The 27,094-nt window shown below is 46.5% G+C and overlaps 2 protein-coding genes across 29 annotated transcripts in view; both read left to right on the top strand.

Moving 5' to 3' along the window:
- The window catches only part of HERC6 (HECT and RLD domain containing E3 ubiquitin protein ligase family member 6), a 152,708-nt gene extending 146,874 nt beyond the window's left edge, over window positions 1-5,834 (top strand). For 22 of the 23 annotated variants that reach the window (XR_014813403.1, XR_014813399.1, XM_084973480.1 and 19 more), the window contains 4 exons: window positions 316-386; window positions 1,999-2,182; window positions 2,265-2,367; window positions 4,282-5,834. Coding sequence is in view for 20 of the 23 variants with exons in the window: in XM_084973480.1 (XP_084829606.1) it covers window positions 316-386; window positions 1,999-2,182; window positions 2,265-2,367; window positions 4,282-4,505 (582 nt within the window). In the remaining 3 variants the exon portion in view is untranslated. The remainder of the gene's footprint in view (window positions 1-315; window positions 387-1,998; window positions 2,183-2,264; window positions 2,368-4,281) is intronic. The other variant, XR_014813402.1, reaches the window with a different exon arrangement.
- Window positions 5,835-9,679: 3,845 nt separating this feature from the next.
- The window catches only part of HERC5 (HECT and RLD domain containing E3 ubiquitin protein ligase 5), a 57,280-nt gene continuing 39,865 nt past the window's right edge, over window positions 9,680-27,094 (top strand). For all 6 annotated transcript variants that reach the window (XM_084973467.1, XM_084973465.1, XM_084973463.1 and 3 more), the window contains exons 1-10: window positions 9,680-10,205; window positions 12,657-12,777; window positions 13,714-13,790; window positions 16,642-16,863; window positions 17,989-18,080; window positions 18,335-18,465; window positions 21,944-22,089; window positions 23,236-23,312; window positions 24,146-24,249; window positions 25,456-25,515. In XM_084973467.1, the coding sequence (XP_084829593.1) occupies window positions 9,866-10,205; window positions 12,657-12,777; window positions 13,714-13,790; window positions 16,642-16,863; window positions 17,989-18,080; window positions 18,335-18,465; window positions 21,944-22,089; window positions 23,236-23,312; window positions 24,146-24,249; window positions 25,456-25,515 (1,370 nt within the window). In that variant the 5' untranslated portion in view covers window positions 9,680-9,865. The remainder of the gene's footprint in view (window positions 10,206-12,656; window positions 12,778-13,713; window positions 13,791-16,641; window positions 16,864-17,988; window positions 18,081-18,334; window positions 18,466-21,943; window positions 22,090-23,235; window positions 23,313-24,145; window positions 24,250-25,455; window positions 25,516-27,094) is intronic.

Here is a 27,094-nt window from a genome sequence, read left to right as displayed (position 1 = left end):
GGATCTGGCGTTGCCATGGCTCTGATGTAGGCCAGCAGCTGCAGCTCCGATTCAATCCCTAGCTTGGGAACGTCTATATGCTGTGGGTGTGGCCCTAAAAAGCAAAAAAATAAAAATAAATAAAAGCAATATCCAACACATACTAGGGTATGTTTTTATTTTTATATATATTTAGAAGACTGAACTACATAAATAATTATTTAACTCCTAGTTATTTAACATTTTATAGGGAAGACTATACTAGCAATAATGGTATTATGATTGATAATTCATATTTTCTTTCATATTTGATGCCTGAATATATTTTGGTTACAGATATACTGGGACAAAGAGGCTGTTGATTTAATTCCAAACGGGAGCTCTATATCTGTAGACCAAAGCAACAAGTAAGTTTTGAGACCTAGTATATCTGCTTTGAATACACATAAAATGTTTACATCGCTATACTTTATGAATGTGTTTTATCTTCTCAAATGATCATTTCAGCTCCTGATCTCTTTCAAAAGATAAAATGCTACAAGGAAAAGAAGGGGAGAGAGGAGGCAGGATTAAATACTGCCTCGGCAGCACTTTTCACTATTTATTTAACAACTATTTTAGAGCTCTTGCTCTATACCAGACCCTATTCTAGAAGCCAGAGATACAGCAGTGAAAAAGACAAAATCTGGAGCTTAAATTCCAGTGGGGCAGAAAGTCAGTACACAGAGAAATTATTATGTAATAGGATGTCAGATAAGAAGAGCACGCTGAAGAGAAAACCAATTAAGAGTCTAGAGAGGAGTTCCCATCGCAGCACAATGGAAACGAATCCGACTAGGAACCATGAGGTGGTGGGTTCGATCCCTGGCCTCGCTTAGTGGGTGAAGGATCCGGCATTGCCGTGAGCTGTGGTGTAGGTCACAGACACGGCTCGGATCTGGTGTTGCTGTGGCTGTGGTGTAGGCCAGCGGCTACAACTCCGATTGGACCCCTAGCCTGGGAACCTCCATATGCTGTGGGTGCAGCCCTAAAAGGGCACAAGCCAAAAAAAAAAAAAAAGTCTAGAGAGTGACAGATAGCGGTATGCTGGAGCTTCTGAGAGCTGATTGGTAAATTTTCAGAGATGTTGAGGGTTATTAAAAGTGTAAGTAGCTTGAAATCAGCTATGGTGGGAGTAGGAATTGGCAAGTGGGTGCGAATGAGAGTGTCTTCTTTTTCTCTCTCCTTTTAAGAGAGCTGCTTGTAGAACAATTAGCAGCATACCACTGGTTACCGGGGAGGGCAGAGGGGGCTGACTTGGTACGGTCCACGAAGGGTACTCAGAGGGTGGGGGACTAGCATGTTGCCGGGGGAAAGACCTCCAGGAGCAAACCTGTGATTAAGACATCATCACGGGGTGGCGAAGACAACCTTTGTCGAAACAGATCCTCATGTAATGATGCGTCATGAGAGGGGAGAGAGGGAGCAACGTGATGCGTCGTGTTCATTTTGAATTCTGATGAGTGACAGAAGTTGGCAGGTGAAGGTGAAGAGCAAACTGCCTTCTGTGGCTCAACTGTAAGAGAGACAGTGAGGCCAGGGAACTGAGGGTCGGCGTGGCTGGAGGGTCCCGCAGAAGTGGGAAGGGGCTGCTGAGTCGGGCAAGCCTCACAGCACAGAGGCCTCGTCCATCGGGCTGAAGAGGTCTGAAATGCCCCCTAAAGGCGGTGGAAAGCCTCTGAAAGAGTTTAAGCAGGGGAATGACACATTCAGATGCGTGTTTTGAAACCATCAAATACCATCCTGTCTGCAGCCCGGGGAAATGGGAGCAAAAGCAAAACAAAGCCTTCTGCTGGATCCCCAAGTTCCCTTCTTGTAGGCGACCGAGTGCTTTCCTAGCCCTGTGTCCTCTGGGGTTGTGTCTTATGCTAACGTCATTTACTCTTCCTTCTCAATAGCAACGGCAAACAGGGAGAATATTTTAATCATTGGTATATTATCCGCCTTTTTTTTTTTTTTTTTTTTTTGGCTCCCCTCAAGGAAAGACTATATTTCTAAGTATGTCAATTACATTTTCAATGCCTCTGTAATGGGAGTTTATGAGGAATTTCAAAGAGGATTTCATAAAGTCTGTGACAAGGAGATTCTGAAGCTTTTCCACCCTGAAGAACTAATGACCGCAATAGTTGGACATACGGACTATGACTGGCAACAGTTTGAAAAGGTAGGTGATAATTCAAGTGCCCCCGGTTCTTCCTTCTCTTTATTCCCCTAAAAACCAGTTCACTCCTTCTTTTCTTTTCAAGAATTCAGCATATGATCAAGGATACCATGTATCACACCCTACCATAGTGATGTTTTGGAAAGCTTTCCATAAATTAACTTTGGATGAAAAGAAAAAATTCCTCTGTAAGTATTACGGTAATGGTTTGATCTATAATTATATCTTGTAACGTATCTGATTTGAGTGGAAGTCGTTATTAATGGTGCATCACGTATGTTAACGGCAAAGCAAGGGTTAGAACCCAGGTCCCCACCTTCTAGACCAGTATCTTTCTCTCACATAGCCTGTTTTCCCATTTTTTAAAAAAATTTAAGTTTTAAAAAAATTTTTTTGGCTGTGCCTGCAACATGCTAAAGTTCCCTGGCCAGGGATCAGACCTGAGCCACAACGGTGACAACACCCAATCCTTAACCTCCCTCATTTAAAAAAACAATAGTAATAAAGATACTGCTATTTTATTACCTTGTCTACACTGATTTATTCCCACCTCCAATTTCCACTTGTGTCCTCTTTCTTCACTCTAGCTGGCTCCTTATAGAGCTTTTAGCTCACATTTCTACCTTATTTAACTGTCTAAGGTCCTGTGGAAATAGGACAATGTAAACTGTCTCAAATACTATTGTCTTTTTTTTTTCTTTTTTCAAATATTATTTTAGAAATGATAAGAGCAATAACTTAGAGGATAATAATAATAATGGCATTTATTCTGTTTGCTTATTCTATGCCAGGCATTATACTGATCACTTTGTATCTATTACCTCCCTTTATCCTAACAGCAACCTTACGAATTAGGTAAAAAGAGAGGCTTGAGGCATTTAGTAGCTTGCCCATCCATGTTCAGACAGCTCGTGAGTGTTAGAAGGAGAATTTGAACCCAGCAAGCTAATTCAAAGCCCCAGGCTCAGGACCACTAAGCCCTGTGACCTTGGCATAAGAACTTCTCTGGGTGCAGTTTCTCTTCTCTGTGGTTTCCATAGGACAGGCCTAATGACTTATTTTCTTACCTTTTCATCCCATTTCTCAGTTCCTCCTGAGATACACGTTTCTTCTTGCTACTTTTGTTGTGATGGCGGATGTCTGAGGACAATTCCGATTTCTCATTAGCCTAACCTATTTCTCTACAAGCCCAGACTATCTTTCCAACAATCTTCTCTCTTAATGGGAAACTTCTGCTTCAGCCCAGTCGTTCCATTGGCTGCAATTTCAGTGAGTTCACAGACAGTTTCCTACATTGGGCTTTTTCTTGGGCTTTTCCCCCCTCTGCCTAGAAAGGTTACCCGGCTCCTTTTCTTGAGAGCTGACTAGCCAGATGTGACCTCCGATGCTTCCCTGGCACCCCAGCTTGGTGCCTCTCTCCCTGCCTGGGGTCTCGGGGTCTTCGTGAGCTCTTCACGTCCTTGTATCTTGCTGTTATCTTTTCCTGTGTGTAATCTCCCCCAGCCAGATCATGAACTCACCAAAGACAAAGACCAAACATCATGATTTTTCTTGGGAGTTCCCACTGTGGCTCAGTGGGTTACAAACCCCACTAGTATCCGTGAGGATGTGGGTTTAATCCCTGGCCTGAAGATCTGACATTGCCATGAGCTATGGTGTAGGTCGAAGACTCAGCTTGGATCCTGTGTTGCTGTAGCCGTGGCGTAGGCCAGCAGCTGCAGCTCCAATTTGACCCCTAGCCTGGGAACCTCCATACGCTGTGGGTGCAGCCCTTAAGGGGGGAAAAAAAAAGTCATGATTTTTCTTGACTCTACATGGTCTGTGTAGTTTTCTCTGCATAGTGAGGTATTTCTTCCTTTTTATTTATTTATTTATTTATATTTTTGCTCTTTACAGCCTCACTCAAGGCGTATGGAAGTTCCGAGGCTAGCGGCTGAATCAGAGCTACAGCCGCTAAGTGAGGTCAGGGATCGAACCTGCATCCTCATGGATGCTAGTCGGATTCATTTCCACTGAGCCACAGTGGGAACTCCCTCTTCCTTTTTATTTTAAGTTTTGCTCTTTCTCTGAAGTATCTTGACCAACGTTTATTCCTTTTTTAGTTTTTCTTACAGGAAATGACAGGTTGCATGTACGAGGCGTACAGAAAATGGGAATCTTATTTCGTTGTCCTGAAACTTTGAGTGAAAGAGATAACCCAAGGCCACTGACCTGTCATAATATTCTGGACCTCCCTAAATACTCGACAATGGAAAGAATGGAGGAAGCACTTCAAGTGGCCATCAACAACCACAAAGGGTTTACCTCACCCAGAGTCACAGGGTGACAGTGACCTCGGAGAGGCTCAGGTTGCAGGTCCTCACCCTTTGATCCTTCTGTTCTTCTTTAGGTCTAATTAGCACAAAGAGTCGATGGACTTTAGTTGGCATTAGTTGACAAGTGCTGGAACACAGGTGATGAGTCAAAGATAATATTTTTAACGAATCAACATTTCCTGACCCCTTAACTTGCTATTAGAATGCTTGCTTTTTACGGAATTATTTCCTGAATAATAATTATCATGTGAAAATAAACTGGATATGGAGGTCTCTTGTGGTACAGTGGGTTCTCCGGAGGTTAAGGATCCAGCGTTGTCACTGCAGCGGCTTGGGTTGCTGTTGGCATGAGTTGGATTCCTGCCCTGGAAACATCCACATGCCACAGGCATGGTCAAAACAATTTAAATCAAAATAAGATGAATATTAAAAAATAACAGATATTTTAAAAAATACTGTATATTGAATATACACTGCTTGCAAATATGAAAGACATGCTGAAGTTTGAAAAAAATACAACTACAAATTAATTCAACGTGTTTTTGAAACACGTAGAGATTTTTATATTCTGGAATGGCTCTAGGGTTTTTATTTTAGCTAGACAATTTATGTGAAAAATCTAAACGTTAAGGGATTCATTCATTTATGGAATAATGACCTAGGCTCAGTGCTACAGTCCAAGAATCATTCTAATTGCAGATATCATTATTTTGGTTAAACGCTGAGCTCAACCAGGAACTTCTAATTACAGTTGAGGAAAATGAGGAATATGAAGCATGTTTCAGCCTCAGGGCTATAGAATGACTTGAAGGAGAGATAAAGTGTGTTGGAAATGATTTTTGTGGCCCATTTCTATCTCATAGGAAATTTTAAACTGTAAGCTGTTCTATAAATGCCTATTGTCATCCCCAAACCTTACACAGAAGCCTTGTGTCACCGGTACTTTGGGAAAGGAGACTCTCAAGTGAAATCCACACTGGGGTGCAGATGTGGAAAGGGGGCAGGCATGAGGAGCCACCGAGGACACTAGCAAGTGAGGGCTTAGCAGAAACATAAGCCCCACAAGAATCCTTATAGTGTAGGAGAAAATGCCCCGATAAAAAGGTAGAGACACCCCGGCCATGATGCCAAAGCAAAGTCCAGCCAGCTGCCCCTAACCACCCTCCTGCACGCATCCGCTTCTGTACACCTGCTTCCGCATCTACTACCTTGCCTGTCCGTCCCGCCAAGCATGGACCTGTAAGAACTAGCCCGTAAAAGCCTTGTGAAACCCTTCCTTGGGGCTCAGACTCTGGAGAGCGATCTCCTCTGAGCCCACATAATAAACCTGAGTTCTCCAACTCTCCGAGGGCTCGCTTGGTTTCTCGCCGGTAAAAGAGCCGCTGGAGCTGATACACTGCGGCCACGGGGCTGCTGCGCAGCAGCCATAACAATCGTTGTCGTGGACATTTCTGGTTTCTAGAAACATAGAAGGAAGGTAAACCATTTGAATTTTATGGAAACAGGTAACCTCTAAATCTTGGGGATCCTTAGACACCTGACTTTTGGGTTGTGTTTTTTAGGCCTTTCAGCGCCAACATTACTTTTTCAATGCAAATGGGTGAAATGTGCAAACCCTCTTAAGAAGAGATGATATCAATTCTTTACACACCCTTTCAGAGCATAGAGGAAGAGAGAACACTTCCAGATTAATTCTCACATGCTAACCTTAATACCAAAACCAGATGAAGGCATTACAGGAAAAGAAAACTAAATATCTCTCTCATGTGAACACAGATACAAACATCTTTTACAAAGCTTTAACACATCAAATATCCAGCGAAATAGAAAAAGGATGCTACCTTGTGACCAGCTGGGATTTGGTCCAGAAATGCACGTGAAAATCCATTTTATTTTGCCATAATAGACCAAAAAAAAATATATCATATAATTACCTCCATACAGGTAGAAAAAAATTGATAGGCGTCAACAGCTCCTTGTGCATATGACCAATACTCTTAGCCGACTAGGAACCTCCTCAACCTGAAGGAGCCAACACACAGCTAACTTCGTATTCAATGGGGAAAGAGCAAGTGCTTTCCTCCTAAAATTGAGAGCAAGGCAAAGATGTCTCTCACTGCTTCTATTCACCATAGGGGTATGAGTCCACAAAATAGGGCAAGCGAAGAAAAAGAAAAGGCATAATGATTGGAAAGTAAAAAGTCAAACTATCCTATTTATAGACTACATGGTTATCTGTAGGCGATTCAAAGGAATCCACTAAAAAATACCAGAACTATTAAGTAAATATAGAAAGGTGTCAGGATTGGAGGTCAATACATAAAAGTCAGTTGCACTTATAATATACTCACACCAATCATAGTCTAAAATTTTAACGTTCCATTTGGAATACCAAAAACTAAGAAAATACTTAAGGATAAATTTAGCAAAATGTTTGTTTCCTGAACACTAGAAAATACTGCTGAAAGAAATGAAAGAAGCTTTAAATTAATGGAGAGAGAGATGCTCATGGTCAGAAGAACCCATATTTTCAGCCTGTCAGTTCTTTCCAAATTGATCTAATTTAGCGCGATTCAAAACGCTTGCAGTCTGTTTTGTAGAAATCAATAAACTGATCCTAGAATATATATGGAGATGCAAAGGACCTAACACAGCCAAAACAACATTGAAGAAGGGCAGTGGTGGAACCCTTGAATGAGTTGATTTTGCGACTTAATTAGAACCTACAGTAATCAAGGCAGTGTGGTACTGGCGTAAAAATGGACATACAGATCAATGGGATACAATAAAAGTCCAGCAATAAGTCCAATCACATGTGCCCAACAGGCTTTTGGCAAAGATGCCAAAAGGCAAGTCAGCAAGTAAAGGCAAACTGGAACAGCTGGTAATCCCTTAAAAAAAAAAGAACTTCTTCCCTTACCTCACACCATAAAGAACAATTCATCTGAAATGTAAGAAAGACCTAAAGGTTTTTACAGAAGATAACAAAGAAGAAGATCCTTATTATTTGGGGTTAAGCAAAGAGTTCTTAAGACAAAAGTCATGAATTTTGTAAAAGAAAAAATGGATAAATTGCATCACAATGAAAACTAGCTCTTCAAATGACATTCTTTTCATGTAAACATTTTTTTTGTTTTAGTTTTATCATAGCTTTCTTTTTATTGAAGTATATATTTGATTTACAATGTTGTGTTCAGATGCTATTTTTCTTTTTTTCTTTTTAGGGCCGCACTCGGGGATATGGACGTTCTCAGGCTAGGGGTCCAATCGGAGCTGCAGCCACTAGCCTAAACCACAGACACAGCAACGCTAAATCCGAGTCACATCTGCAACCTACACCACAGCTCACGGCAATGCGGGATCCTTAACCCACTGAGCAAGGCCAGGGATGGAACCTGCATCCTCATGGACGCTAGTCAGATTCGTTTCCACTGAGCCACGATGGGAACTCCCAGATGTTATTTTTAATAAAGTTAAAAGCTTACCCACAGACTGAAGAAACATTTCAAAACATATATCTAATAAAGGACTTGCTCTAAAACACAAAGAACTCTATATTAAAAAAAAAACTTTTAGATAATAAGCCACCATTGTGGCTCAGTGGTAAGGAAACCAACTAGGAACCATGAGAATGCGGGTTCAATCCCTGGCTTCTCTCAGTGGGTTAAGGGACCCAGTCTTGCCCTGAGCTGCGATGTAGGTCTCAGATGCCACTGGGATCTGGATCTGGCCTTGCTGTGGCTGTGGCTAGGCTGGCCGCTACAGCTCCTATTGGACCCCTGGCCTGGGAACTTCCATATGCCCCTGGGTGTGGCCCTAAACAGATAAAAATAAATAAATAAATAAATAAATGGACAAAAGATGTGGACACCTCACTAAAGAGAAAAGAGAACATCATTAATCCTTAGGGAAATGGAAAGCAGAACTGCATTAAGATAGTACTACAGACCACAGCAATTTCTGCAATTAAAACACTAACAATCCTGAAGGTTGGCAAGGGCACAGAGACTGGAACTCCTGTAAATTGCTAGAGGAAAATGCAAAATAGTATAGCCTGGCACTTTCTTATAATGATATAAAATATTTATGTACTTACCAGCTATTCAGCAACTGTTTCTTAGTTATTTACTCCAAAGAAATATAAACATTTATCCACTCAAAGACTTGTTCACAAACATTCATAGCACCTCTACCTATTCATTGGAGCCCCAGACTAGAAAGGGCTGAAATGCCTGCCTATTGGTAAATGCATAAATTGTGGTACATCCATATAATTGACTACCATTCAGCAGTAACAAAGAGGGGGGAGTTCCCTTCGTGGCTCAACGCCTTAGGAACCGACTAGGATCCACGAAGATGCTGGTTGGGTCCCTGGCCTTGCTCAGTGGGATGAGAGGATCTCGCATTGCGGTGAGCTGTGGTGTAGGTCGCAGACGCTACGGATCCCGGGTGCTGTGGCTGTGGTGTAGGCCGGCAGCTGTAGCTCGCATTTGACCCCTAGCCTGGGAACGTCCATAGGCCCGGAGTGCGGCCCTAAAAAGCAACAAAACCAAACCAAACCAAACCAAAGAGGGAACTGATTAAACACAATAGGATGAATCTCAAAAGCCTTATGCTAAGTGTAAAAAAGGCAGACACAAAAGACTGCACAAGTTCGATTCCACTGGTACACAAATCTAGAGAAGGCAAAAATATATCAACGGAAAGCAGATCACTGTTTGCAGACACCGCAGTGTGGGCCCTGGGGATGACCGTGGTTTTCTTTGGTTTCACCGAGAGGTTGTGGATCAGACCGTGGAACAGGATGCTCAGCAAACGTTAGCTTTCCTTGCCACAATACTGTGGAAATTCTGCCAGTCCGCCGGTTTCAGGGCTCTGCCTGTGTTAGGGCTCCTCCTACTAGAATCGAGTGTTTCTTCGAAGGCCGTCCGGTCCAGGGCTTCAGGTGGCCACTGCCACCCGGGGCCACCTTCTCAGCCCTGCCCAGCCCACCTCTTCACCAGCCAGCGCCCTGTTTACTTTGGCCGCCTGCCAAAGCCAGTCCTGAATCGGTCGGGTTTCCCTTTTCTTTTCCTTTTCGGTTCCGCCCCCTTAAAAAAAAAAAAAAATTCAGTTTCGTTTCTCCCCGGACCTGCCGGCTCCGCCCCCAAACAGCACGTTGGGAGCCCGGCGTCGGGGCAGGGGCGGGGCAGGGAGGCTGCGGGTCTTCGACGGCGCGGAGCGCTCCCCTCGCTCAGTCTCCGCACGCACCGCGACGCGGGGGGCCGGTGGGCGCTCCCGGGCCTGGGCCTTCTCGCTCCGGCGCCTGGCCCCTGGGCGGGCTGGAGCCCCGGAGAGCGGAGGCGTGGACCTGGAACCCAGGAAAGCGGCGATGGAGCGGAGACCACGGAGGAGGTCGCGGGGCGGCGCGCGCTCGGCGCCCGGGCGGGGCCCCGCGGCCGGGCCCCCCGCGGCCCGGCCCCCGGCGGTCCGCCCCCCGGCGGTCCGCCCCACCGCGTCCGGACGCCCAGGGTCCCGGCCCGCGGAGCCGCGGGGCGCGAAGCTCTGGCTCTTCCCCAGCGCCCCGGGTCTCCGCAGCGCGCTGGCCGGGAGGACCGAGGCGACCCGCCAGATGTGCTGCACGGGCGGGCGCCTGGCGGTGCTGGAGCGCGGCGGGGCCGGCGTGGAGGTCCACCAGCTGCCGGCCGGGAGCGACGGCGCGAGGAAGCCGAGTGAGTGGGGCGGCGCCGCTCCCGCCTCGGGCCAGGGCTGTGAGTGAGGTGGGCGGCCGGGGTCCGAGCCTGCGGGGTCGGCGTCGCGGTCGGGCCGGGCCCGGACCCTTCTCTCCGGAGCGGCCCGGCTTGTGGGTACTCGGTCCTTCTCTAAACGGCCCGGGAGACTCAGCAGAGGCCCCGACGCCGGCAGCGGTCCGCGGGGCCGCAGAAACGCCCCCCGCCCCCCGGCCCGGGCCTTTTCGGCGTTTGGCGCGTGCAGCGCCCCTGGGCTCTGCCACCCCGCCACTCGCGGGCTCGGAGCTTGGCGGGATGGGGACCAGATATCGCTGGTCCGCGCCGCCCTCGGACCCCGCGGGGGGGATCGACCGGCCGCGTCTTGTCTTAGCCCGTCCGCCTCGATCCTGTTCAGAGTCCGGTTTCCACGTAACTCCTCTTTAGAACGTACCTGCTCCAGTTTTGCGTCTTTGGAGAACCTTGTTTTCGTGACCTTGTTCGCAAGGATTCTGTCCTACGTTAGCGAGTAGTTTAAACAGGGTGCTTAGGGTGGCGCTTCTCCGCGGTCATCCCGTGTAGAGATCAGGTGGGGTAACGTGTGGCTCCGAGTTTACAGGTAGGGGGCAGACAAAGGACCACATTCTTTATCTTGAAAAATGTGTTCCTCTTTTGAGTGTCGAGAATGATATTTTACCTTTGTTCGTTTTCTGTTAATTTCAGCGACGAAGATCTTTTTTTTTTCCTCTTGGTCGTTTGCATTTCCTTATGGTGACCTACCTGCCTGTTCGTTCATACCTTCGCCTGGCTTTTAAATAAATTGCGCTGCGAATCTTTTTCGTAGTAACTTGGAAGGGTTTTTAGAATATGGAGTAAGAGTAGCCCTTTGTTGGCCAAGTACGTTGTAAAACTTTTCCGTTCATGTTATTCGTCAGTCTTTTCTTTTAAGGAGGCTTAGAGCTTTGTGTTACGTTAGAAAGCGATTCACACTCCAAGGCGTTCTGTTTCATATTCTCATCCTTATAGTGAGCTTTTTTTAAGGGCCACACCTGCGGCATAGGGAGGTTCCCAGGCTAGGGGTCGAATGGGATCGACAGCTGCCGGCTTACACCACGGCCGCAGCAACACCCGACTCGGAGCCGCATCTGCCGCCTGCAACTCCGGATCCTTAACCCACGGAGCCGGGCCAGGGATCTAACCCTCGTCCTCCTGGATCCCAGTCGGGTTCGTTAACTGCTGAACCACAACGGGGAACTCCATCTTTACCGTATTTTTTAGTTTTTATTTTTAAACCTAAACATTTTGGTACAGTTGGATGTTATTTTGACGTAAGGAGTGAGATGGGGGATCTGGATTGATTTGTTTCTCCAGAATGGCTAGCCTCATGTCTCAGTACGTTTTTGGAATAGCCCCCTCCCCCCCTTATTTTTCAATTGATTTGAAATGCTGAGTCTCTGAAAAACTTCAGCCCGTTGGGCCATTTTTTCTTTGTTATCCAGCTGCTTTGGTTTCTCTTAGCATGTGTATGTTGAAGTGATTTGTGCTTTGATATTTTTATATGAATAGATTTTATTTCGTTAGAACTGAAAAGTGAAACAAGGTCCCAAATCCTGCTTTTTGTGAACGAATGAAACGCGATCAGTGTAAATGGTACAGAGGACAATTTTAAATCTTTAACTTTTAGAAAGGGCTGAATATGTATTAATGCCAATAAAAATTCTCTTAACAGCATCCTTTTTAAGAATCATTAATCAAATACAATTACCCCTTTTAAGGATGTGGACCTTGGCTTCTAGATGGAGCAGTCAGGAGGGGGCTATTTTATTTTATTGTCTTTTTAGGGCCACAGCGGAGGCCTGTGGAAGTGCCCAGGCTAGGGGTCGAATCGAAGCTGTAGCTGCCGCTCTACAGGCAATGCCAGATCCTTAACCCTGAGCAAGGCCAGGGATTGAACCGTGGTGTCCTCCTGGATACTAGTCGGGTTCATTTCCACTGGGCCAGGATGGGAACTCCTATTACTGTTTTTTGGTTTGTTTTAGGAAAGAGTATATCTCAGAATACACAATATATTTACTCCTAAAATGAGTTAGGTTGTCCAAAAATTAAGTGATATTTTCTTACAGATGTTTTTCATTCCTTTCAATTCAAATTTAGTTTCTCTGTCTGAACTTATTAAACAGAAATTTAACGGTAAATGTTATTTGGCCAATTTAAAGGTGCAGTCAACAAAGTATGAATCAGTGTTTTCCCAAATCAAAAAAAATGCATTGTCAAGACACTAGTCCTTGCTAAGTTGCTTTCCACACCTGAATTTTCTTTAAGGAGAAGTTCGTGTTAAGTCAAAAGTGGTCCAGTAGAAATTTTTTCCAAAGGTTTTAAGTGTATTATAATGAAGTGAATAATAAGCGTGGGTAACGCTCGGAGTGATGGTGGTTTCTGGTTGGCTTTGCTCTGCAGAGTGCATTAAGTTAGGAAAAAAAATGAAGATACATTCCATGGACCAAGGAGCGGAGCACATGCTGATTCTCTCCTCCGATGGAAAACCGTTTGAGTACAACTACAGCATAGAACATGCAAGGTAGGGAAGTTGTCTTTTCTTTTATTAAAGATTATTTAAATCTTACTAAAAGGCAATGATAATTTTTGTAGGACCACGTTACTGTGTATGACCCTTGCCCCCTGCTGTACTTTGGCATCTTAAGTAAATGAGGAATTCTGAGCAGATTAGTGATTTCTGTCAGTAAACTGTAAATCCGTGTCTCCCAGGGCGCGGGCCACGTGTTCTTCTGGCATCTAAGGGAGAAGAGTGGGTAGTCCACGTGGCCCCACATTGGGCTTTCACATTCATTAACTCATTTACCCCTCATGATAATGCTGTATGTTAGATTTACCAAAACAGGTTTCAACCTAAGGAAAGAATGCATTATCATGGAATGATTTGTTATACTTTTTCCTAGTAGATCATGTGAATTAGAACTTTTTTTGTTGTTGTTGTCTTTTTAGGGCTGCACTGGCGGCATATGGTGGTTCCCAGGCTAGGGGTCCAATCGGAGCTGTAGCTGCTGGCCACAGCCACAGCCACAGCCACACCAGAGCCAAGGTGCGTCTGCGAACTAGACCACAGCTCACAGCAAGGCTGGATCCATAAGCCACTGATGGAGGCCAGGGATCGAACCTGCCTCCGCATGGATTCTAGTCAGATTCGTTTCCACTGAGCCACGATAGGAACTCCCATGGAACTTATTTTCATCCTGTATTATTCCTGCATCATATTCCTGTCTGTCTGCAAAAGACACTTTGACTCATCATACTGCAGTTTTATAATGCACCTTCTTTTCCTTTTAAGCCACTCATCGAAACATGTATTATTTTGATAATAGTTTTAGATGTGCTAAATGCAAAGCAGTAAACTTAGTGTTTTTCTTGAGCTTCGATCCTAATTAGTTAATATTTCTTATATCAGTGTAGTGACTTTTATTATGTGATTGACATAAAATGTATTTTCTCTCATCAGGTTTCAGTGCATTTTACAAGAAAAAATTATAATTCAGATCACATGTGGAGATTATCATTCTCTGGCACTCTCCAAAGGTACTTTTCTGGGGTCATTGTCTTTCAGAGGGAGCAAATGTGTGTAGAACTAGTAGAATGTGTGTGTGTCTCTTTGTAACAGGTCAGAGATATGGTTCTAGATCTGATCGGGTCCAGCCCACTATTCGAGGAGACGCAAAATTCGAATCCTCGGACCTGTAAAGCCTGCAGGTGTCTGCAGTTACTATTCCTCCGTTTGGTTCTATCAAATAACAAAACTGAGACAATTTAGTGATGTGTTTGACATCCTTTATTTAAGGGATTGAGCGTGTATAGGGCCTCACAAGCAGTAGAAGCCTTGGGATTTTGGACAAGGGTGAGTTTTAGAGTGCTGGAGGCCTTAGCCCGGGAACTGGCTGAGGCTGCACATCTGACCTCATTGAGAAAGATCAGGGAACAAGGAGATAAACATAGAGCCCACAGCAGACGAGGTGTTTGGGGATTGGCCCGCTGGCTATACTGCATTTTCGGTCAAGCTAAGCATTCGCGGGAGCATGACAGTTGGGTTTGCTGAGGTGGCGCCCTGGCGGGGGCAGCTCCCTGTGGGACCTCGAGATGTATTTCGACAGTGCCATGTTTTTTTATTTTTCAAATACAAAACAGTGACCATATGCTGAATAATCAGAATCATCCTTTCTGAAATCAGGACCAGGCAGGGTCCGCCCTTTCCAGAACTTTCTCCCCTGTCGTAGGGCTCTTCCAGCTCCCACGGTGGGAGCTCCGAATGGCTCGGGTGCGTGTTTCTGGCCAGTTTGCAGACCACTGACACGCTTTCAGCATTACCTCTTGAATTCGGGGTTCTCTCCAGCCCGTTTTTACTTCCCGTTTCTTATCAGACACCGCGCTGGTGGGGAAGGGAAGTGGTGAATGGGGATTCTTTCCTGAGGAAACTTGACCCTGGAGGGCTAATGAGGACGGGAAGGCGCAGAGGGGAATCCAGGGTCAAGGGAATTTCTTAGATACATAGGACAGATGCAAACATAAACTGAAGGAAAGCTGGGACTCCAGGGACGTTAATGAGATCAAGGATTTGACCTCTCCTGAAGGCCCCGTGAAGGTTTGAGTGTAGAACTTGGAGAAAACGGGTTGTTTGGCTTCATCCATTTACAAATAGATGTCTTATTTGGCGAATCTGCCACGTGCAAGTTAGGAAAATGAAGCAGACACATTGTGCCTTTAAGAAGCCTAGGACCTAGTGATGTGGGGGAAGGGGTGGTTCTGGGGTTGTTATTGGCGAATCAAAATCTAGGGGAAGACAACAAGAAAGGCTCCTTCTGCTCATCATGGTGTCCTGGTGGCCTGTAGGCACGTGGTAATTTCGTTTGAAGGAACCTCTCTTGCCTCCACCAGGTCCTGCACAGAATCTTACAGAGCTGTGCTCAGTGAGCACTAATTCTCTGATGTGTATATTTTCAGACTCCACTTGATGCTATACAGACACAGCAGCTCGGGATCCGAGCCGCGTCTGTGGCCTACACCACAGCTCATGGCAATGCGGGATCCCCAACCCACTGAGCAAGGCCAGGGACCGAACCCGCAACCTCATGGTTCCTAGTCGGATTTGTCAACCACTGAGCCACGATGGGAACTCCTAAGAACTTTTCTTTAAAAATATGTCTCATCTTTCCAATTAATGGAAGACGATGCTGACTCAGCATGCCATGCTACAAGTTCAGATGCATCCTTAAGTTGTTTATTTGGCATCTTCAGGCACTTGGGAGGGGGAGAGAAAGAAAACAGTAGTTTTCTGTTTTATTTTCCCAAATGTAGAATGTTTCTGTCTTTCATGGGCCCATCCGTGGGTTTTTAAAAATAAGTATTTTAAAAATGTGCATATAGTATGTTCAGACAGCTTTGTTCTCCCTGTCTTTGTCCATTCAGGCTGCTATAATAAAAATAGACTGGGTGGGGCGTTCCTGTTGTGGCTCAGCGGCTTACACGAATCCGACTAGTATTCACGAGGATGCGGGTTTGATCCCTGGCCTTTCTCAGTGGGTTAAGGATCTTGGTGTTGCCGTGAGCTGTGGTGTAGGATCGAAGCTGTAGCTCCTATTCAACCCCTGGCCCAGGAACTTCAATATGCTTTGGGTGTGGCCTAAAAAGTAAGAAAAAAAAAGAAAAAAGATGTGGGAGTTCCCGTCGTGGCGCAGTGGTTAAGGAATCCGACTAGGAACCATGAGGTTGCGGGTTCGGTCCCTGCCCTTGCTCAGTGGGTTAACGATCCGGCGTTGCCGTGAGCTGTGGTGTAGGTTGCAGATGCGGCTCGGATCCCGCATTGCTGTGGCTCTGGCGTAGGCCGGTGGCTACAGCTCCAATTCAACCCCTAGCCTGGGAACCCCCATATGCCACGGGAGCGGCCCAAGAAATAGCAAACAACAACAACAAAAAGACAAAAAAAAAAAAAAAAGATGTGGCTTAAACAGCAGATGTTCTGGAGGCAGAAGCCCAGTTCACAGTTCTAGCAGATTCGATGTCTAGTGGGGGCTGGTCTTGTTAGAGGTGGAGACGCCAAGCGAGCTCTCTGCGGTCCCTTGCGGTCCCTTTCCAAAGGGCGTTGCCCCCAGTCACGGAGCTCCGAGGTCCCGAGCTCATCTCGTCCCCCTGCAGGGGGGGTTAGTTAGGTCTTCGACCTGGCATTTTCCGGGGAGGAGACACAGACGTGGGAGGTGAGGGAGTGTAAGCGTTGCTGCCCAAGAGGGACGTGCTTGTCGTTGCTGGGACTGCGGCGTGAGATCTCGGTGTGGCAGGAGGGACTTTCGAGACGGTGTCGTCTGGGAGGCGGACAGGGTGCGGGGGGCTGGCTGCTGCCTTTTAAACCCACTAAGACGGCCTTTGCTCTCCTCACGTCCAGGTGGTGAGCTTTTTGCGTGGGGAGAGAACCTGCACGGCCAGCTGGGCGTCGGAAGGGGGATCGCCTCGACCCCCACACCCCAGATGGTGGAGCATCTCTATGGGGTCCCCTTGGCTCAGGTCTCTGCCGGCGGAGCCCACAGCGTGGCCTTGTCCATGTCCGGAAACGTTTACTCCTGGGGAGGAAATGATTTTGGACAGCTGGGCCTGGGCCACACTGACGGTACGGACGTGCGCTTTCCTCCTCGTGTCGTCGCCACGTGTGTCTGTGACTTGAACCCAGGCCTCCCTGTCAAAAATGGCTCACAGCCCCGCTTTGACTCGCACTGTTCTCGGGCTTCAGGGCACACTTGGGCTAAAGGACCTGCCCCGTGTGGCGGTCAGGCTGTCACTGAGACAGGTGTCAGAGCCGAGTGGGAAAAAAAGGGGACACAGCCCTCACCTGGGGACCTCGGCACCCCTGGGCTGTGATTCCCACTTTGGGGGTAACTCGCTGCCCGGCCTCCCCGGGTCGCTTCCCTTTTCTCCAGGTCTTACTTGCTTTCTGGGAAGTGACGCGTTTGGGTGAAATGACTTTCCAGGTCCCCGTGCACTGACCTGTCTATTCATACTTAGGACTGTCGTGTGACAGAAGGCTACTCACATTCTGTGTAGGAAGTCCCCTAGTCTCATCTCACTCGATAAGGTATACTGACATCTGTACACTCGCTCAGGTAACACACCCTATTGAGCTCCTGCTGCAAAGCAGGCGGCAGTATTTCTGATGACCCCAAGCCCCTTGTTAGAGATGGCAGGTGGGGCAAACTCCACGGCTTCATCAGCTGTGATAATATTACACGCCCCCCTCGCCCCGGGCTGGGGCTCAGACCACAGGCCCAGGGCTCCCTCGTCAGGAGAGCACATCAGTCAGTGCTGGAAAACTACTCGGAGGAGAAAAAGGAATCGGGCCATTTAAACTCACTTTAGCTGAACTCTAAGCACTTGGGCAAGAAAATAATCATGAACTCGGGAAGCGGGGGCGTGAGGCCAGGACACCGTGGTGGAGAATTGGAAAGAAAGAACGTGTCCATTAGGAGGGCCCTTCTGGGCGGGCACTGGAGTTAGCAGATGGGCTGCAATTGAAGCTAATCCAGCCGGGCTAAAAAGAGACCACCGGGCTCGGGGGAGAGGCTTGACATCTCCACCTCCATGTTGAGTCTGGCGTGGGCTGATGGACAGCTCCTGTTGTCCACGTCCTGGGAGCGCCTGTGCTGGGCTTCGCCGAAGTGGTTTGGGTATTTCCTCTGGAGCTCCAGGTGGGATTCTGCCTCGCCTTCTGGGCCCTTGAACTCTTCTCTCCCTGGCGTAGATGCAGATTTTCCTTCCCGTATCGAAGCACTGGACGGTCAGCACGTTGAATTTCTCGCTTGCGGAGCCTCTCACACGGCCCTGCTCACAAAGGTGCGTGCGCCTTTGTCTCTCCCACGGCAGCACCTGAAGACCTGCCCCCGTCACGGTGGGAAAGCACTCGAATGTGGAGGTGGGGACACTTCCGGGGGGGGAAGGTCAGCGCTTCCCACGTGCGGGATGGTCCTGCTAACGGCGGGGCTTTGCTTTGACGGTGGTTTTTATTAATTACCCACTGATGCGTGGGTATCCGGGGATATTCTGTATTGTATTTCTCTGGCATCTGATACGAAGTTCTCTTGCTCTAGGGTGGGCTGGTGTTGACTTTTGGTGATGGAAGATGTGGGCAGCTCGGACACAATTCAACACAGAATGAGTTAAGACCCCGTTTGGTGACTGAGCTTGTTGGGAAGAGAGTGACCCAGATGGCGTGTGGAAGGTAGGTTGTAAAGTGACAGCGCACGTTGATAAAATAGATACCGTGAATTTAGAGAGCTAGCTGAATAAAATTTCCGTCTGTTTCTTAGATTGAGATGAAATTTCAAATACTTCCAGATGGGTGCAGATGCTTAATTTACATTATTAAATAATCATAATAAATCTGTATTTTGGTATCCATATTTGCTTTCATTAATTTTTTTTATTTTTTTTTAATTTAAAAAAATTTTTTTTTATTTTTTTTGTCTTTTGTCTTTTTGTTGTTGTTGTTGTTTCTATTTCTTGGGCCGCTCCCTCGGCATATGGAGGTTCCCAGGCTAGGGGTCGAATCGGAGCTGTAGCCACTGGCCTTCGCCAGAGCCACAGCAACGCGGGATCCGAGCCGCGTCTGCAACCTACACCACAGCTCACGGCAACGCCGGATAGTTAACCCACCGAGCAAGGGCAGGGATTGAACCCGCAACCTCATGGTTCCTAGTCGGATTCGTTAACCACTGCGCCACGACGGGAACTCCCATTAATTTTTTTTAAATGAGCAGGTACATTCACTTTTTTTTTCTTTTCTTTTTTGCTTTTTAGGGCTCTATCCGCAGCATATGGAGGGTCCCAGGCTTGGGGTCCAATTGGAGCTGTAGCCGCCAGCCTACACCGCAGCCACAGCAACGCAGGATCCGAACCGCATCTGCGACCTACACCACAGCTCACGGCAATCCCGGATCCCTTAACCCGCTGAGCGAGGCCAGGGATCGAACCTGCATCTTCATGGTTCCTAGTCAGATGCGTTTCCTCTGCGCCACCATGGGTACACCTGTATTCACTTTCTGTTGCTCCCGTAGTGGAAAACCTTTGTAACTGTTCGAATGTGCTCTCATCTTTAAGAAAAATACCTTATCATATATTGGGGGAAAAGTAAACAAACATGAGTTAGAAGGGGTTATTCACTGATATAATCATCCTTTCTCACAAACTTCTCAGGGGTCAGCATACTTTGTTGCCAGTAAGTCTTTCAGAGTGACCACCCTGTAAGACAGTCTTTGCTGATTGGTATAGAATATTCTGAGAAATTTGATTTCTACAGATTTTTCCATCAAAAGTAAAGTAACTCAAACTCCTTGATTTACTATACTGTTTTCTTTCTTTTTTTTTTTTTTTTTTTTTTTGTCTGTTGTTGTTGTTGTTGTTGTTGCCATTTCTTGGGCCGCTCCCGCGGCATATGGAGGTTCCCAGGCTAGGGGTTGAATCGGAGCTGGAGCCACCGGCCTTCGCCAGAGCCACAGCAACGCGGGATCCGAGCCGCGTCTGCGACCTACACCACAGCTCACGGCAACGCCGGATCGTTAACCCACTGAGCAAGGCCAGGGATTGAACCCGCAACCTCATGGTTCCTAGTCGGATTCGTTAACCACTGCGCCACGACGGGAACTCCCTGTTTTCTTTCTTGATCATCAGTCAGTCCACTTCTCGTTAGTGGGATGATGGGTCTTGGTGTGGTTAAGAAATATTTTCACCCAGATACATTTATCCTTCCTGTGGGCAGTTTTTCTCCTCCCTAAACAGAAATCAGACTGTATCTGATGATTGGGTTCATTTTGTTTGTTTACTAAAACCTTTACTATAAAAAGCTCGTGTATTGGAGTTCCCTGGTGGCCTAGTACTTAAGGACCTGACATTGTCACTGCAATGGGGCACGTCACTTCTGTGGCACAGGTTTGATCCCTGGCCTGGGAACTTCCAGATGCCACGGATGCGGCCAAAGAAGACAAAATGAAACGAAACAAACCAAACTGGTGTATGTGCTTTCGGTCTATAGGCATATTCTCTTACGATCTTGCAGCAAAATGACATAAGTGGGTGTCGTTAAGGTACCCAGGCTCCTGGAACGGGAGAACCCTCTGCCTTCAGAATCTGCGTGACCCGGAAGAACGTGGTCACCCCTTTGGATTTTTCATAACACACTTCCTCTGAGTAGCGGGTCACAGGAAGACTCGTCACTTTGGAAAGGCCTTCATGCAAACCGGGGCCGTACCCTTACTAATGCAGGAGAAGTCCCTGGAAAGGCCACAAGACTCAGCGAAAGCTGTCACACCGATGGTCATTTTTATTACAAGAAGAGGAGACAAATCAGAACCAGTCAGCGGAAGAGAAGCATGGGACCGAGGCTAGAACGGGGGCAGATGAGGAGCTTCTGGTGTCCACTCCCCTCGGAGCCAAGGACCTCCCCCCGTCCTGATACTTGACTGTGTAGAGTTTTGCCAAGCAGGGACACCCACTCAAGGCGAGGGTTGTTATCGGGGCTTCGTTGCTTAGTCGCGATTGGTTGGATCCGGGCCCATGTGGTGGAACTGAACCTCCAGCCTCAGTGTACCCAGAGACTGGGCTTGCACACAGCTGGGGGAGCCTCCCTGAGCCCCCTGGCTGTAGTCTCAGGGGCCTGCCACGAGTAACAGACACTGCCGTCACGGGAAAGTCTAAGCCTTTAGACGTTCCCTCCCAGGAACTGCGGACAAAGGCCAGACCTCTGAACAGGGCCAGTCTTCCCTTGCACCTCTGCTTAGTGGGCGAGGCCTTCCGGCAAATCAGTGAGCACATCAGCACGGCGGAGGTCTTTGGGAGACAGAGTGGGTCACCTCATCCCATCTAGGACGGAGAGAGGAGGGACTCAGAGCCTCCCGGAGGGGGTGTGACTCAAGCCAAGGCTTAAAAAAGGAGTAGATGCAACCTGTTGCATTTGGGGCGGACAGGCAAGGAGGGCCTGCTGTGTAGCACAGGGAACTGCGGCCAGTCACTAGTGAGGAAACAGGATGGAAGATAATGTGGAAAAAGAATGTGTATGTCTACATATAACTGGGTCAGTTTGCTGTACGGCGGAAATTGCCAGAACACTGTAAATCAGTTATAACTGAAAAATTAAAAGAAAGGAGTTCCCATCGTGGTGCAGCAGAAACAAACCCGACTAGGAACTCTGAGGTTGCCGGTTGGATCCCCGGCCTCGCTCAGTGGGTTCAGGATCCGGCGTTGCCGTGAGCTGTGGTGAGGGTCGCAGACACGGCTCGGATCTGGCGATGCTGTGGCTGTGGTGTAGGCCGGTGGCTATAGTTCCGATTGGACCCCTAGCCTGGGAACCTCCATATGCCGTGGGTGAGGCCCTAAAAAAAGACAAAAAGACACACACACACACACACACACACAAAGAAAAAAAAAGGAGCTGAAGACGAGAGAAGGTGCTTGCTCTGACAAAGGGCCCATCATTTGCCAGGGGGCAGCATGGTGGCCTTCAGCAGACTTCGGGGTTTCAAAGTCAATTCAGTCATGCCCTAGGGACTGCTTAGTTTCCGGATGGCAGGTTCACCCACCGGGAGCTGGTTAACTAGTTTCCCTCTCTGGTAGCGCAACTCCTGCAGTTGTTGACCATGTTGCTGATACTCTCACTGTGGATAATGGATAATTGAGAACTGACTCTGTGTGCTTTTATTTAACAGGGAGCACACACTCGCCTATGTTTCTGATTTGGGGAAGGTGTTTGCTTTTGGTTCTGGAACAGAAGGACAACTGGGAAACGGTGGAACACATAATCAGCTGATACCACGTCCCATGAAATTGCCATCAAATGAAGAGCTCAAATTTGGTAAATTCTTTAGGAGCACAGGGTTTGGCATAAATAAATACCTTTGTGGAGAAGCTCATTTTTCTAAGTGTATAACGTGGGCAAGAAAAGAAATATTTGGCTATGAAGGGAGTATTTCTAAACGCTGGTTTCGTGGGTTTTTTTCTTTTTTTTTTTATACTTGTAAGCTGCTTAACATATGCAGTCTGATTTATCAAGTCAAAATAACTATAAGTTTTCTCTTAGCCCTTCAGATTAAGATTAACGTGGATTTAAAATAATATAAAATAGAGCATGTGGGTTCAGAGGCCGAGGCAGCCTCTGATTCCAGTTTGCAAGGGCCCCAGTAGTGGCATGGTGATTCAGTTGTCTCACCTGGGGAAACTGACTCACCATCACATAAACCCGTCAGAATGATGAGCAGCTGACATAGGCCGGGCATGGTAACTGTGCTTAGCAGTCCCGTCTGTTATCTCACCTGTCCCAACACACTTCCCGGGGTCCATATGCTCAGTCCTCTTTTTCTGGAGAGGTGCAGAGCCTTGTCGAGTGAAGGGTTAGCCAGTAGTAGGTGGTGTGGCTGGATTTGAACCGTCCCCTGCACGCCTTCAGAGCGCGAGCTCTGAAACCTCCCCCTACCGAAGTGCCTCGGAGCTCTTGGGTCGTCCCGGGTTTCTGAAAGCCAAGTGGTGACCTCAGGTATCAGGATGCTCCGCGTTCTGCTGGGGGATGCACGGTAGGGCCCTTTGCGTAAGCGGTTCATTTATCACATGGAGTTTCCTCACACCCCTTACGTAGACGTTTGAAGGACTCATTTATGTTCACAGCCAGTGGTCCTTGATGAAGTTGTCACTTGTAGAATACGGTTTTCAGTGCGGGGAGTGGAATTAAACCAGGGAGCAGTGACCCTTTGACTGCTTTCTATATAAGCCTTTATATTTTGTATATTAAACTGAGACCACGTGTCAAGCTTGCAAATGAGCTCTGCAAATGAGCTTGCAAATGAGCTCTGATGCCAACGAGCCTTCCCCCGAAGTAGATGGGCCTTTCTGCTTTGTGAGAAAGATAAAGGCCTCTGTTTAAAGAGTCTGAAATTATTTAAGTTGGGTGTGTATATGTGGACCAAATGAGTTTTTAAACGCTTATCTTTTTGTGAATCCCTTTCAGAAAGCCGCACCTCAGAAAAGGAGTTAATAATGATTGCTGGAGGGAATCAGAGCATTTTGCTTTGGATGGAAAAAGAGGTAAGAGTAGATCTCTAGATGTTTTAGGACTTGATATTTTAGGCAAAACGAAAGGTTCCAGAATCTAGATTTAGTCCAGATCAGCAGGTTACTAGGCTGACTCTGGAGAAGGGCTGGACGTTACTGATCCTTTATTGTCTGAGGTACACACATAACTTACTCACAGAAATCAGTAGCTTTACCCTTCGTGGATGTCAAGCAAGGATGATTTCCTTAGGCTCCCCTTACCTTTGCTGAGGCTCCTTGCCAATGACATTTTGGGAGCTGACGCATTGGGAAGTGACTTTGCCAGACAGGACCAAGAGAGACCCGGCGTCTGTAGGCCTCTGAGTAATCGACCCATAACTTCCCTCTCCTGCTTTGCCAAGGCTGAGTTCCTCCTGCTTCTCTCCCCATTGCGTGTAGGATCTCCCCACTCGAAGCTGTCTGACGTTCAGTTGGACCTGATCGTACCCGTGGAAAGTGTTCAGTGGGTGGGGCACTCAGAGAAATTTACTTTGGGTCTAAACCCCCCCCTTGGGTAAGAAGTTGGCAGCAGGCAAATGACTGATCGCTCCTTGGTAGAATCTTTGTGATTTTCAGAGTTATCCCATCCCTATTTAGTCGTGTTCTCCATCCTTAGAATGTGCCTACAAGTTGGTTACCTATTTCAGTTGTGTCTGAATCACTGTATTTTACTATGTGCTTGGCTGCCCTCGAGGCGCGTGGCCGTTCCCGGGCCACGGATTGAACTTGCCCCATCGGGGCGACCCACGCTGCTGCAGTGCCAACGCCGGATCCTGCAACTGCTGTGCCGCAGGAGAACCCCCTGTATTTTACTGTTTTGTTTTCAGAACTCCTATGTTAATCTGAGGAGGAAAATTCCTACCTTAAATGAAGGCACTGTAAAGAGATGGCTTGCTGATGTGGGGACCAAACAGTGGCAAAACACAAAAAGGTACCTTCCGTGTGTCTGTCTGCTCCTACAGCTCCAAAGCAGCGTTTCCCCAGCTGCTGCTGCCCCACACAGAGAGAAAAGATTTTGCGTTCCACTAGTGGTTGGTTTGTCGGAAACTTGAGAGAAACCGAACTTACAGGGTATGTGTATAAAGAAAGAGATTTTAAGGATTGGCTCGTGCAGTGGTCAGGACTGGCACGTGCAAAATCTGTAAGGCAGGACAGTAGACTGGAGACCCGGGGAAGAGTTGCAGCTTGCGTTCCAGAGCAGTCTGGGGTCTCCTCAGGAGACCTGGGACTTTGTCTCTTGTGGTCTTCAACGGATTGCATGAGGCCCACCCACATTATGGAGGGTCGCCTGCTTTTCTCAAAGTCTGCTTGCTGATTTGAAGGTTCATCTTAGCTGAAAAATATCTTCACAGCACTGGCTAGGTCGGTGTTTGGGTACCACGGCCTAGACAAGTTGACACATAGACTTAACCATCACACCTAGCATGTAAGCTCCAAGAGGGTGGCTTTCTTTGCTGCAGGACTTCTCTGGGCCTTTTGATATATTTGTGTTTGGGACTCTGAGCGGGAAATATAGCCTACAGTTTGTTTCCCAGGACTCCTATTCACAGCTGAATGGCTTGGGCAGCCTTGCTCTAAATGAGCGGACGCCTGCCATCTGTACAAATTATACTCATTTTTACAGCCATTTCCTCGTAGAGAAATTTTTAGGTGTGGCTCTCTAATTCTGGAAAGTAGTTATATCAAGTAGCCGCATCATAATGTGCAGAGAACAAGTGAGCAAGAACCATGTGTGCAATTCCTTCCATAAGTAGAGCTGAGTGTCCCTTCCCCATTTAATTTCTGATATTTTGTTTGTTTGTTTCCACTTCAGTGGAATAGAAATAAATAGCACCTGGAAAGCTTGGGTGGGTTGGGATGTTTTATTTATACAAGAAGATACTGACCATAGGTCAAGTCTTCCCTTTCCCTGTGGCTTTTTTGAGTACGGATCTTTTTTTCCCGTCATGTGTGCCTTTGAAATTTTGAGATTTCACAAATGAAATAGACTTGCAGATGCCCACAGTAATATGCCCATAAATCAGAGACAGAGGAAGGCGTTCGAAGGACAGTCATAAGGTGTTTTACTTATCCTGTCTCCTGCTCTAAGGAGGGCATACCCTGATTTGTTTTAACCACCCTCTTATTCCTAATGCAGGGAAATCAGAGAGATATTTTCATCTCCTGCATGTCTGACTGGAAGCTTTTTAAGGGAAAGGTAATATATATAATACATTTAAAATTCTGTTTAAAATACTATGTCCAGAGAGCATTGTGGCTATGGGTAGTAGTACAGTGTTGTATACTTGAAGGTTGCTAAGAAAGTAGATCTTACAGTTCTCACCACAAGAAAAAGAATTTGTGGGTGAAGGATCCAGCGTTGCTGTGAGCTGTGGTGTAGACCGGCAGCTACAGCTCCGATTAGACCTCCAGCTTGGGAACCTCCATATGCCCCGGGTGCGGCCCCAAAAAGACAAAGACAAAAAAAAAAGAAGAATCTGTAACTGTGCTGATGAATGATAACTGGACTCAGGGCGGTGATCGTTTCACAGTATACACCATATGTATGCATACCCAAAAGTAATGCGAGACGTCGGTGAGATCTCAATTTTAAAAACTGAATGGTTGTGAAGAAAATGGTTTGAGGGTAAAATAATTATCTATGTCTTTATTTCTTTGTAAACATTACCTTTTTTTTTTAAAGCAAAACCACATATATGCTTACTGTAGAAAATGTGAAAAATGCAGACATGAAATAAAAATGTGAAAACCAGCCAAAATTTACCACTTTAGAGTAATAGCTAGCATTTGCATAAATCTTCTATGTAAATTTTTTTTACAAAAAAGTGATTCTGTTGCTTTATACGTTTCCTTAATGTATTTATTCATTCTCCATTTTATGCAATTTCTGTATTATTCAGTATTTTCCTGTAGCATTTTAATGGCAGTATAGTATTCCGTAGGAAGGATATACCTTAATATATTTGATTATTTCCTTATTGCAAGATACTAAGATGTCTATGAATTTTTTTTTTTTTCAAGGGATGCACCGGCGGTGGCGGCATATGGAGGTTCCCAGCCTAGGGGTCAAATCAGAGCTGCGGCTGCCGGCCTATACCACTGCAGATCCCAGCCACAGCTCACGGCAATGCCAGATCCTTAACCCACTGAGCAAGGCCAGGGATCAAACTTGCGTCTTCATGGATGCTAGTCAGATTTGTTTCCACTGAGCCATGATGGGAACTCCTCTTTGAATTTTTAAGTATTATGAAAGAAGGACTCTGCACTTCTTTCCTTTAATATTGGTATTGTATTTATTTAAAAGAATTTTTTCTATTTTCAGACACTAAATATATGTATTCTTTTACAAAGTATCTATTTTTAGACCATACACTCAATTCAGTCCAGTATAAATGTAATTCTTGGGTTAAGATACTTAGACATTTAGACATTTCACTAGTAATTTTCTTTTCTTTTTCTTATTTTTTCTTTTTTTGGCCTCCCCTTATGACATTTAGAGTTCCCAGCCTAGGGACCAATCTGAGCTACAGTTGAGACCTATACCACATCTGCAGCAATGCCAGGTCCTTAACCCACTGTATTGGGTTGGGAATTGAACCTGTGTCCCAGTGCTGCTCCAGAGATGCAGCTGATCCCATTGCACCCCGGTGGGAACTCCTCACTGGTAATTTTCTGTTGGATTACCGAAAAGTTACTACTCTGAAATCCCATTTTTGGTCCCTGCTTATATAGTTCATGTACCTGGGAAACAAGGAAAACCTTTTTCTTTTTTCTCT

Source organism: Sus scrofa, chromosome 8 (genome assembly GCF_054392235.1).
Source record: "Sus scrofa isolate SSC_HxYL_T2T_F1_AM1 chromosome 8, Sscrofa_HxYL_maternal_Yorkshire_Landrace_v2.0, whole genome shotgun sequence".
Taxonomy (NCBI): Eukaryota; Metazoa; Chordata; class Mammalia; order Artiodactyla; family Suidae; genus Sus; species Sus scrofa.
This window is presented reverse-complemented; position numbering and strand designations above follow the sequence as displayed.